This window comes from Malania oleifera, chromosome 3, assembly GCF_029873635.1.
Source record: "Malania oleifera isolate guangnan ecotype guangnan chromosome 3, ASM2987363v1, whole genome shotgun sequence".
NCBI lineage: Eukaryota > Viridiplantae > Streptophyta > Magnoliopsida > Santalales > Ximeniaceae > Malania > Malania oleifera.
Window position 1 is genome coordinate 72,849,844 of NC_080419.1, and position 12,526 is coordinate 72,862,369.

The 12,526-nt window shown below is 37.7% G+C and overlaps 1 protein-coding gene across 2 annotated transcripts in view; it reads left to right on the forward strand.

Annotated features, from left to right (window-relative positions):
• Nucleotides 1-12,526, forward strand: part of LOC131151940 (endoribonuclease YBEY, chloroplastic) — a 40,947-nt gene that overhangs the window by 3,891 nt on the left and 24,530 nt on the right. For both annotated transcript variants that reach the window (XM_058103446.1, XM_058103447.1), the window contains exons 2-3: nucleotides 2,669-2,920; nucleotides 3,001-3,096. In XM_058103446.1, coding sequence (XP_057959429.1) covers nucleotides 2,669-2,920; nucleotides 3,001-3,096 — 348 coding nt within the window. The remainder of the gene's footprint in view (nucleotides 1-2,668; nucleotides 2,921-3,000; nucleotides 3,097-12,526) is intronic.

The following is a 12,526-nucleotide window of genomic DNA, read 5'->3' on the forward strand; positions in this document are numbered from 1 at the left end:
TACTTGATTTTCGGATGATGTCTTATGCTCCATCTTTTTTTTTTTATTTAGCTTTTAATGAAAATTTTTTTTTTATCTAAAAAAAATGTTTGCTATAGTTTTTATGGAAAACTAGCTTAAGTAGCTTTAAATCTATGTCAGTTAAGAGTGATTTAATACTACTTTAATTAGAGCCAAAGTCTTGCAATGAGCTCTTCCTTCATGGATTTAGGAATCGAGTTCAAGCTTTAGAACTTTGATTTTTTTTTTTTTGAATTTTAAAACAAAAGGTATATTTTATTTGCGAGAAGTGAAAGAAAATAAAATAACATATGAGAATTAGACATCCTCCTTCTCACAAAAAAAAAGGCAATAAAAAAAGAAAAACAAAACAATACAACAAAGCTTTCTAATCATGTTTCAAATATAAAAAAAAAAAATCCCTTAAAAAGCTTTGGAAGCATAAGCCCATGAGGAAGGAATTCAATCTTCCCCCAAAGCAGATGCAAAGGCAAATGTTGAACCTTAAATATCTAAGTATCTCTCTCCAATAAAAGACAAAAAAATCCTAGAAACACCACACAAATCCAGCAGCACCGTTGGCTAAAATTTGTCCCTTTTTAATGCATTTATCCTGTTTAACTTATGGTTTTTGATGCATACAAGTCTTTTTGTTGGAACGTTGATACATAACTAATGGAATACTTAAAGTATCTCCATTACCTGACATAACTTTTTTGCATCTTTTTCCCTTCCAATATACTTTAAGAAAGAAAGCAAGAACTGCAATTCTTTATTGAACTTTGGCACTCAATGCATGAGTTAAACTTAGGGAAATTCAAGTAGGTTTGGGGAATTTAATTGCAAGAAGCCCCAACTCTGAAGTGTGGTTGTTGGGTCTTGGGACACAAGTTTTACAATGATTACTTGGATCCTTGTCCTAACCCTTAAATGTAATCCAGGGCGATGCTCCTAATTCATGGTACTTTATATTCAGCTTTGCTAGCTTAGAGGTGGTTAGAAGGCCTAAATTTGAAGAGGAGCTGGGGCTTGGTAACATGGTTTCTAGAAGCATCTCGCTAATTGGTAATGGTTGTGGAGGTTCTGCTTGGAGGTTAATTCCCTTTGGCACAAGGTTAACATGGTTCTGCTTATGAGGTTTATTGTAATGGATGGGATGCTAATGAAAGTGGCATTGTTTCTCATGCAAGTCCGGGATGTTTGTTTCCCAAGTTGCTTGTCTATTCTTTCCTCTCACCCGTTTCAGAGTGGATGATGGCAAGTTGGCTACAGGTTCAGTTCTGGGAGGATATTTGGGTGGCTGAGAGCTCTTTGGAGTTGATAGTTCCTCAGCTGATCAAGCTTTCTACTTCTCATAGTGCACCTATCAGCTCTTTCATTTCTTCCCCCTGGGGATGGGGGTTCTCTTGGGATTTCCATTTTTTTTGGTAATCTCAATGAAAGATAGGTTGATGAGCTCACGACCTTGCTAATGCCTTGGATTGTTTTTTGTTCCTTCCAGTAGGGGTGATCTGAGGGTTTGGGAGGGTGATTCATCAGGTCTCTTTTCTACAATATCTTTCCCCTTTTACCTCTTAAAAACGTTTTCCCCAATTTCTTCCCTTGGAGCTACTTCATTTGGAAGGCAGAGGTTCCTTTTATGATCAGTCAGACCTTTATCTGGACTGTCAATTGAATTATATGCATGATTTGTTGCAGAATAGAAGCCCCTGCGAGTTTCTTAGTCCTGATTTAGGGAGTCCAATGAAACGAGCACACACCTTTTCCTTCATTATCAGAAGGCAGGTGGTAACCCATCTTTGGAGTGCTTTGGTTTCTTGTTTTGGTGAAGCTTGGGTGGTGCTTCCGTAGGGGAGACTTCTTGCTTGAGAGACATTTGGGTTTTGGCACGAGTAGGTGGGGAAGAACTTTTGTGGCAGAGTGCAGTTTTTTCCTATCTTTTGAAGCCTTTGTATTGACAGGAATGCAGGAACCTTCAAGGATCACACAACCTCTCCTAGTTTGTTATGGGATAGAGCTGTGTGCTTGGCTTCTTGCTGGCTTATTCCTTTGGGTTTTTTTAGAGTTTGTTTCTGTTCAGCCTTGAAAGGGATTGGAAGCAGCTTTTGTATTGTAATTCTCTAAATTTTTGATTTTGCTTAAGGCGCACATCTTGTTCTCCTCTCATTCTTCCTTGCTTGTTCTCTGTTAATATATTTTTCTCATGCAAAAAATAAATAAATGAATAAAATGAGGAAACGGAAGGAAAATGAACTAAAAAATAAAATAACAATAAGAAAAAATAAGCCATCTAATTACATTCAATTAATGCAATCTTCCTTTATGCCACTTTAAATATGTACTTAGTGACTTAGTGAGTTCTTCAAAAGGCACCACAGCCCAAAATAGGAACTAAGCAAGTGTAGATCCCATGTATCACATTACCAAGCTAAGTACTTTATCCCATTGTGCACCTGTACCGTGCCCTACCATGTTGATTGAGTTCTAAACTTTTGAACTTTAGTTTCTTCCAAGGAAGACAACTAATGGAACCTGGATAGACTCCAAATTGCTTGTTCTTTTAGTAGTTCTGTAAGCTTAATTCTCTCATCTTTCTCCATTAAAAAGAGAGATATGGAAACTCCCCTCTATTAATTTTTGGCTGTAAAATGTTTTGTGCATGTTGCAGAATATCGCAGAAATGCTCCGTCTTAATGTACCAATGGCAATGAAGTTAGCATTTGACAGTATAAAAGATTCAAAGTACAAAACAAGAGATACAACTATCAATGATATTGGTGGGTTTGAAAATGTTGAGTTGTCTTTACTTCTTTGCAATGATGAGTTTATTCGCAAGCTTAACATAGATTGGAGGGATGAGGATCATGCTACTGATGTGCTTTCCATGTCCCAACACATCCCTGAACTCAAGCTTCCAATTGTAAGAACACAATCAGTCTACCAAATGTCTATTGTGAGTGACAAACAATTGATAACATGACGTGCTTTTTTATTTTGCAGCTTATGTTGGGTGACATTGTAATTTCTGTTGAGACAGCTGCTAGACAAGCACAGGAAAGGGGGCACACGCTTCTTGACGAGATACGCATCCTTATGGTCGGTTTAAACACTATTTTCTTTATTATCTTGTATGTCGTTATATTATGTGTGAGAATACCACTTTACCCTAAAAGCTCAAGCTGTTACGTTATGATTCAACAATGTATATTAGGGGTTAACACTTCCCTGCATGTGCAGCGTGACAGCATGTGGAGAGATAAACAAACAATAAACAACACACATTACAGGGAATAAGATAGTTCTTAACAAATAGATGATAAACACGGGTGACAAGACTTGAGCCTAGGACCTCCTGGAAACTTGGCTTTGATACTACCACTTTACCTAAAAGCATAAGCTGTTAGGTTGTGGGCCAGCAATGTACATCAGGCCTTAACAATATGCTTTAGTATAATGATTGTGTGTTACTTACTGTCAGAAGATAATGTCATATTTTATTAATTAGTTTGAGTGAGTGGGGTTATTTTTGTGCTTAAGTATTTATTTATTATTACTATACAAAAGGGCAGGCCTGGAGTTGTATGTATGCTTCAGAAAACTATGGCTAGGCTCTCTTCTTATTCTCTTCTCCATCTCTAACCCTAAGTGCTGCAGTGTCTTCATTGAATCTTCAATTTATTTCAGATTTACGACATGGTATCTGAGCAGATTCTCAGAATCTGATGCAGTTACAGCCATTCTCTTCCTCTCCTTTTCTCTCCCTTGTCGACCCACTCTTAACGTAGTTTTTTTTTCCCCTGGTTTGAGAGTTGTTTAGGGTTTCATATCCTTCTCCTCTCATCTGTGAGCCACCCTTGTCAGTGTTGTGTGGCTTGTGGTAGATTGCTCATGTAAAGGCAGCACCCTACTGTTTCTAGCAGACTGCTGTTGCTGTTCTGTTGTTTCCTAGGACTGTTCGTCGACTGATGATAAAGTTATGATGTCGTGGTTGTTCTTTCCATGCCTACCTATCCTTCTAGCTGCTGCCAGGTTATTAAGTGCCTATGCTGCTGTTTTAAGTGTCTCGGTGCATCATTGTGGTCTGCCCTGTTCCAAGCAGCCAGAGTGTGGTCTGCTCTGTTCTGTGATCAAAACCAACTTTGACAGGATGACTGAGAGACTGTTTATGTCTGTGATTCCTCCTAGGATACTGCAAAACTTAGTTTTGTGGTTGTAACTTCTTGTTGAGGTTCTGGTTCATTGAAGATCTGGAGCCCTGTTCTGTGCTTGTATTTGCTGCCTGATTCTGCTTTTTTGCTGTGTGTTGTTCATTCCTGTTGTGTTTGTGGTGGTTGTGATGGCCTATGTAGAGAGAGCTTTGGCTGATGTGGTTAACACACATATCACAGCCATCAAATTGGTTGGTCCTCCAACTACTTCTTGTAGTCTCAGTGTCTGTGTATCAATGCAAAATGGAAGTCCAAGTGTTTGCTGTATTTCCTCCGTCACTAGACTCTAAGGATGATGAATATTGGGTGAAAGAGAATGGCATATTGCTTGTGTGGTTGTGGAATAGCATGGAGCTGTGAATTGTTGCAAATTCGGTCTTCCATAGAACAGACAAGTCCAAATGATTTTGTGAAAGCTTCTCACGAACATAAAAATCAAACTTGAGTTTTTGACTTGTATGAGAAGTTTTGCAAATACCAAGAAGGTAGGTCCATCATTGAGTATTTTAGTACTGGGTATTTGGGAGGAACTCAATATATCAACTAGCTAGTTCCGACATTCGGATGACTAAGAGGAAATAGGAAGAGTTTTTGATTGCCAGGTTTCTATTTGGGTTGAGTCATGAGCTTCAACCCTTGCATGATTATATTCTTGTTGATGAATCCAGACCATCCATGAATGAAGCATATGCTTCAATCCTATGGATCACCAAAGATTGAATTTAGTCGTCTTCTCGAGCTTCTTTCGTGATAGGTTAGGCATGGTTAGGACCACCTCTAACCGTGTTGTTGGGATCTTCATGGCAAATTGACTTGGGCCCCTAAAACTCTCTTATCGAGGGTTACTATCCACACTTCAAGTGCACTTGGCCACCCCTCTTAAAGGAGTATAACAATCTTGTTGCATGGTTCAACGACTCCAACCCATTCTTCTACATTAGTGCTACTGCGGCCCATTGAGGTATAGTTGGGCTTCTTGGCTCTTCATCCTCCTCACTTGGGTTATTGATCCTGGTGCTGCCAATATGAAAGGTAGTCTTAATTTATTTTAGTCCCTACTTTGTACTCTTAAGGTTACTCTTGTTGATGGTTTGTCTACACTAGTTTCTGGTTGCTGCAAGCCTGCAATGTTCCTTTGCTTCCTTCTATCCTCTTCGCGTGTATTATATGTTTCTGAAATTTCCGTTGAACTTGTTATGAGTTAGTCAATTAATTAAATCTTATAATTATTTTGTAACCTTCTTTTCTTCTCATTAGTGCATGATCTCTAGATGAAGAAGAGAATTGATGGAAGGCTTGAGAAAGATGGCCTGTACTATTTCGATATGGTGGTAGATCCAGTTCTTGTCATACAACTTCCATAATTTGTAGTCATGGTGTTTCTCTAGAGCATTGGCATGCTCGTTTGGGTCATCCGTCCCTTAAAAAAATGCATCTTTTTGTATGTGTTCTTCTCATCAGTTATGGAAGCATATTAGAACATCTTTTCCATTTAAAGTCTTGTAGTAATTATTGTTATATATATATATATATATATATATTTTGGGTCCATGTAGAGTTAAGAATTTGATTGGTCATTAATATATGATGTCTTTTATGGATGATTTTGTGTGCATGACCAGGATCTATTTGTTAAGAGTCAAGTTTGTATTTTTGAGTGTATTTACTCAATTGTAAGTGGAAATAAAAACTTAATTTAGCAGTGATATTCAAATTTTTTGATTTGATAATGCTAAGAGTTTGTTCAAAATGAGCTTTAGTCTTTTTGCTTGGCCAAAGTGATTATTCATCAAGCATCTTTTATACATTCCAATTGAATAGCTAAATGAAAAAAAAAAATAGACATTTACTTTGCACAACATGGTCTTTGCTCCTTCGTATGCATGTTCTTAAAAAATTTTGGACTGATGCTCTTCTTGTTCCTACTTAATGAGATGCCTTCTAGTGTTACCCATGCTCTCTGTAGTGCCTTGTGTTTTTGGGTGCACATGTTTTGTTCATGTTTCTCATACTGGTTGAGAAAAATTCTCTCCTTGTGCTATTAAATGTATCTTTGTAGGATACTCGACAAAATATATAGATATTATGATTCCCACTTGCTGTAAATTTGTTAGTGACTATGTCACCTTTTTTGAGGGGACTAGATAGATATTATAATTCCCACTTGCTGTAAATATGTTAGTACCTTTTTTGAGGGGACACCTTATTTCTCTAGTGCCATGTCCTCTTTGGTTGAATCTTTTTTTTAGCCCATTGACGACTTATGGTCCCGCCCTCGTGTGTTGATCCTCATTTTCCTACCTTATCCCTTCTGAGAAATGTTCTAGTCTTTTGAATCCATTAGTTGCTGACCTAGAGAAATAATCAAGGGTTGTTTTTGAATGACGGAAAGTAGGCACAAACATCACTAACACCATGTAGCTGCCTCTTCTACCAATCACTATTTTGACTTTTGGTTCTGGAGGTCCATGTAAGGTGCTTGGATTTTCCCATTGCTTACCAAAAAGTTACTCAAACACGTGCTCAGCAGTATTTAGTTGCTTATCCTCATTATGTTCTAGTTATTCACCTTCCTAGTCCTATGCATTTTTTGCTTTGTCTATGTCCTCTATTTCTATCCCTTCCTCACATGTTGAAGTGCTTGCTAACCTTGTGTGGAAGGATGCAATGAATCTATAGTGGATGCTTTGACCACTCTAGGGGCATGGGGCTTGGTGGATTTTACTTTGGTAAGGAGTTGGTTTGGCGTCGTTAAGTCTACAACATCAAATACCTTCCTAACGGCTGTATCGAACGGCTTAAGGTTCGATTTGTTGCATAAGAGTACACCTAAAAATATGATATTGATTATTTTGAGACCTTCTCTCTTGTTGCATGCAAGGTTTTTATAATCGGGATCCTACATAGGATTGTTGGGAGGGTTGCAGGATTGGATTGTAAGATCGGATCGTGGATTGTAAGATTCTACTTATAATGTAAAATAAATTAAAAATTTATATCTTTTGGCAATTTATGACATCTCTTAATAAAATAATCCTAAAAACTTGGTAGTAAGTTCAAGAAATTAAAGCAAATTTTAGGAATGTTGCTAGCTTGCTAGCTAGCACCTAGCAAGTTTTTCCTTCAACATTTTTGAACCTGAAAAAAAAAAAAATCTAAGTAGCTTGGATTTCAAAGTGCTTTGCAAAGGACAGGCTATTGCTAGATTATCTATTTTATAATTATAATTAAAAAGAAAAACAAAAAGAATGAAGAGAAGAAGGAAGAAGAAATTGCTAATATTTTTCAATGAACTGATGTAAATTTCTTAGTTTCTGCGGTTTTGTCATCAGACCGTAAGAAGAAGAAGGAGAAGAAGTTAAAAAAAGAAGGAAGAGGAAGAAATTTTTGTTAGTTGCAAAGAAAAAAGAGGAAAAAGAAAGCTATATGCTCTTTGCTTTGGGAAAAAAAGATAGGTCTATGGCTTGTCAATAATAGGGGAAACAAAAAAGGAAGAAAGTGAAAAAAACTACAAAGATAACGCGTAACTGCCATAGGCCTGCAACTTTAAGCTCTCAGCCTGACTGTGCAACTCCCTATTTGTTGAAGCTCTTTGCTGATCTCAAAGCTATTAGTGGATCTCTACTGTTGCTAGAAGAAGGAACACCCAAGTCTACTGATAGACAACCTAGGATCTGTCTATCAAGAACTCTGAGCTCCTAGAGAGCTTTCAATTTTGAGGAAGAGAGCTTTCAAGAGATGCTCAGTTGCTCTCTTGACTTGGATTGAGCAAATCCTAGAACATGCTAGTTATGTTGCCCTAATTTTGATGCATTTAGCCAACTAGACCAAATTTTGTGTCTATTGAAAAAGTAAAGTGTTTGGGCCAATAAAAATATATATTGGGCCTTTTTCATTAAATTCCTAAATAGGAAAAATCTATATTCCATTGCAAAAGTAGGATCAATAGGATCGAGATCCTAAGATCATAAGGTTCTAGATAAGATCCTACTGGGATCCTACTTTATTAAGATTCTACTTAAGATCCGGATCGATTAGGCAAGTATGGATTGTAGGATCATTGAATCGCACAATTTGGATCGGGATTTTGATAGCCATGGTTGCATGATTAAGTTATTTTTGTGTATTGGTCTCTTTGGTAGTTAATTTTAATTGGCCCTTATACAATTGGATTTGAAGAATGCCTTCTTGTATGGAGACTTGCATGGAAAGGTACACATGGAGCAGCCTCTTGGGCATGTTGCTTAGGGGGAGGATGGTAAGTATGTAGGTTGCATAAGGCCATTTATGGTCTTTGATTGGCCTTTATACCAGTTGGATGTGAAGAATGTCCGTGTATGGAGATTTGCACGAAGAGGTATACTGGGGCAACTCTATTGGGTATGTTGCTAAGGGGGAGGAGGATCAAGTATGTAGGTTGCAGAAGGCCATTTATGGTCTTGAGTAGTTTTCCTGAGTGTAGCGTGGTTTGAAAAACTTAGTGTGGTTCATAGTTGTCAAATCGAGATTTGAATCATGAATCAAAATTCCAATTTTGGGAATCGAGAATCAAATTGAATAGTAAGATTCGATATAAATTTCCAAAATCAATTCTAAATGACATGCATATTGTTGAAGATCTGCTGCATATGGAAGGCTACCACTTTTAGCAACTCTAAGTATAGAGTGTGCCGAGAATCACAATTAGTGTGTCCTAAATTAGACTTGCCTTATTAGCTATAATTTCCTAGAATTAATTGTATAGAGTGTGAGTTAATTTCTTTTTATCTATAGGCACTTGACTTTATGTATAAAAGCAGCAGTATATAATGACATTATTCACATCATAATACAAAACGTCATTCGTTAGTTTTTTCTACTTGGTATTAGAGCCTATGATTCTTAAGACCCTAGCCTCATAGTCCTGAAAAAACCCTAGCCGCACATTCCATCCCTGGGAAAACCCTAGCCACCTTCATCTTATCGAGCACATGTACTCAGGCCGAGGAAGAGGTTCAGCTGCCACCCTATCAGGCCGAGAAAGAAGTCCAGCCATGATGTTCAGCTGCCACCCTCTTAGGCTGAGAAAGAAGTTCAGCCGCCGCCCCTTTCTCAAGCAAAACCATAGCTGCCGCATGTCCTTACCCACCTGCACCAGACCTCACAAATCATCATGTCTGTTGACAGTACCCACCTACACCAGACCTCACAAATCATCATGTCTGTTGACAGTAAACATCTTGTGTCAGATATGCAATTCAACAGCCAGCATGATCAATCCAACTCCACCAATTATGTCAATTGGGCACAATTAGTCAAGATGACCGTCAGAGGGAAGAGCAAGTTGGGATATTTAGATGACTCTAAGAAGCGGCCAGAAGAAGATGAAGCTGCAACATATAGATGGGAAGATGAGAACTCACAGGTGTTGGCTTGGTTGATCAACACTATGCAGCCAAACATTGGTCGTAACTGCCTATTCATGGAGAAGGCAAGCGATCTATGGGCAGCTATGAAAGAGGAATTTTCAAGTGGAGGTAATGATGGTTCAATGAGTTGGAGAATCAGATCCGAGACACTAAATAAGGTGATTTAGATGTTAACTCCTATTTCAGTACTCTAAAGGGATTATGGATGGAATTGGATTATTATCAAAATTTATAACTTGAGAATTCTCATGTACCAATTAGAGTTACTCGCCTTATGGAGAAGGGTAGGACGTCTAAATTCTTGGTTGGTTTACGATTTGAATTTTATAATGTGTGCTCAATGGTGATTAGTAGAACTCCTTTACCTTCCCTTATTGAAGCTTTTCCAATGGTACGAAGTGAAGAGAGTAGAAGAAAGGCCATGACTAAGGATCGGAGTGGAGAATCCATGGCTATGGTAGTCAACAAAGATCGTAGACCTCCAAATAAGAGGAAGAAAGGGGACGACAAGGATAATCTCTGGTGTGACCAATGCAATAAATGGAGGCATAATATTGATACTTGTTGGGAGATACATGGAAGACTAGGAGCTAATAGAGATAAAGGTAAAAAGGTGAGTAAAGCACATATGGCTGAAGGTGCTCAACAACAGAAGGAGACTGAGTCAGCTTTTACCAACAAGCAGCTTGCAGAACTAATGCAGTTACTAGAAATCCGTGCCAAGACTGCTAGCTCCACAGGGGGTGGTAAAACTTCCTCTGCTCTCTCTACTACTTCAAATAACTGTAACATGTGGATTGTTGATTCAAGTGCTTCAGACCATGTGACAAGAAACAATTCTGTTTTTATTTCATATAAACCTAGCCCTGGTAACCATAAAGTTGAATTTGATGATGATTCAGCATCAATATTTGCAGGAAAAGGAATAGTTCATCTTCGAGGGAAACTGACATTACCTAATGTTCTGCATGTGCCTCAACTATTAGCAAACCTAATCTCTGTTCAAAAGTTATGTAGGCAACTTAACTGTTTAGTGTGTTTTTTTGAATTTGGTTGTTTTCTTCAGGATCTAACCTCAATACAAAAGAGTGGTCTAGGTGAGGAAGAAAATGGGTTGTACCTAGTGAAGATGCACAACAGGCACCAACAGCTGATACGATCCACAAGTTTTCATGGAATGCAACGACCTGGTGATCCTCCTAAAGCTTGGCTGTGGCATATGAGACTTGGTCATCCATCTTTTCTTGTTCTTAGTAAAATGTTTACTAGCCTTATAAATTCCTCTGATGTATGCCAGTTTCATTGTTCTAATTGTGAATTAGCTAAACATCATCGAGTGTCTTATCCTTCAAGTACTAATAAAGCATCTACTCTTTTTTCAGTTATTCATTCAGATGTGTGGGGACCTTGTCGCATATCTTCTGTCTTTGGTCATTGTTGGTTTGTAACATTCATAGCTGAGCAAAGACATATGTGGGTGTATTTGATGCGTGACAAATCTGAGGTTTTTTCACTGTTGGTATTTTTTACAACATGATCCAAAATCTCTTTGACACAAAAATCAGAATACTTTATAGTGACCAAGGTAGAGAATATGTCAATAATGACTTCAAAACATTCTTTACTGAAAAAGACATTATTCACCATATGTCGCGTGCACACACCTATCCTCAAAAATGGTCTGGTGGAAAGAAAAAACCGGCACCTTCTAGATGTCACTCGCAACTTACTCTTTAATCATAATGATCCTAAGCATTTTTGGGGTGATGCGCTCTTAACGGCTACCTTTCTTATTAATAGGATACCTTCTAGAGTTTTAGACTTTGAATCTCCATTGGACAAACTCAAAGTTATTTACCCCATGGTTAAATTCTATTATGATCTCTCACTACGTGTTTTCGGGTGTGATACCTTTGTTCAGAATGTGTCAAGCAATATTAGTAAGCATGGTTTTAAATGACGGTTGTGACAGTTACACAACAGTGTTACGTAACGGTTTTTTGGGTTACTGATACCGTTACACATTGCGAAATGGGTGGGAAGAAAAACCACGGCTGTACGGCCGTTATGGACCGCGACCGTTGCGTAAAGACTGCTATGACTGTTACGCAACCGCTATAGGACCGTTACACCAAAATTTTCTTTTTATTTTTTACTTTTTCTTCTCACTTTTTTCCTTCTCTTTCATAAATCATTCTCAATATACCATGTGGTGAGGGGGAAAAAGATTATAATGAGGATGACAATGATACAAAATTTACTATTTCTTTAAATAGTCACAAGAGATGCATTAATTAACAATTTGAAAATTCTAACTTGTTAGGAAAATATTTTATTTTGATAATATTAGTAATGTGATATTTATATTAATTTAGCACACATAAGAATTTGTCACAGATAAGAACGATGAGAAGTATAAATACGCACACACATGTAATTTTTCTATCAATGGTGGTTTGAAATAAATGTAAACTTGTTGCTCTTACCAAATAACTTAGTTTCTCGAAGTAAAGGATCCAAAATACACTAAAATTGCTTCTAAGACGGGCTAAAAGCTTAAAAACATGCAAGTACACTAATATGCACAAGGTTGTGTGTGCTTCAAAAAAATTCACGGTTGTTACACTCGCTTCCCATTATGTAACATCCGCTACTCCCGCTTCCCGTTACACCCCTTATCGTTATGTTATGCTACTTGCTACCGTGATTTAAAACCATGTTAGTAAATTAGAACCTTGTGCAACAAAGTGTATTTTCCTTGGGTACTCAATGTTTGACAAAGGGTACAAGTGTTATTGTCCACAGACTCGTAAGTTGTTTATTAGTAGACCTTCCACGAGTTGGTCCTATTTTACCTCCCTACTGCTTAGCAAGGGGAGAATAGGGTTAATCTCGAGCAGTTATGGAGTC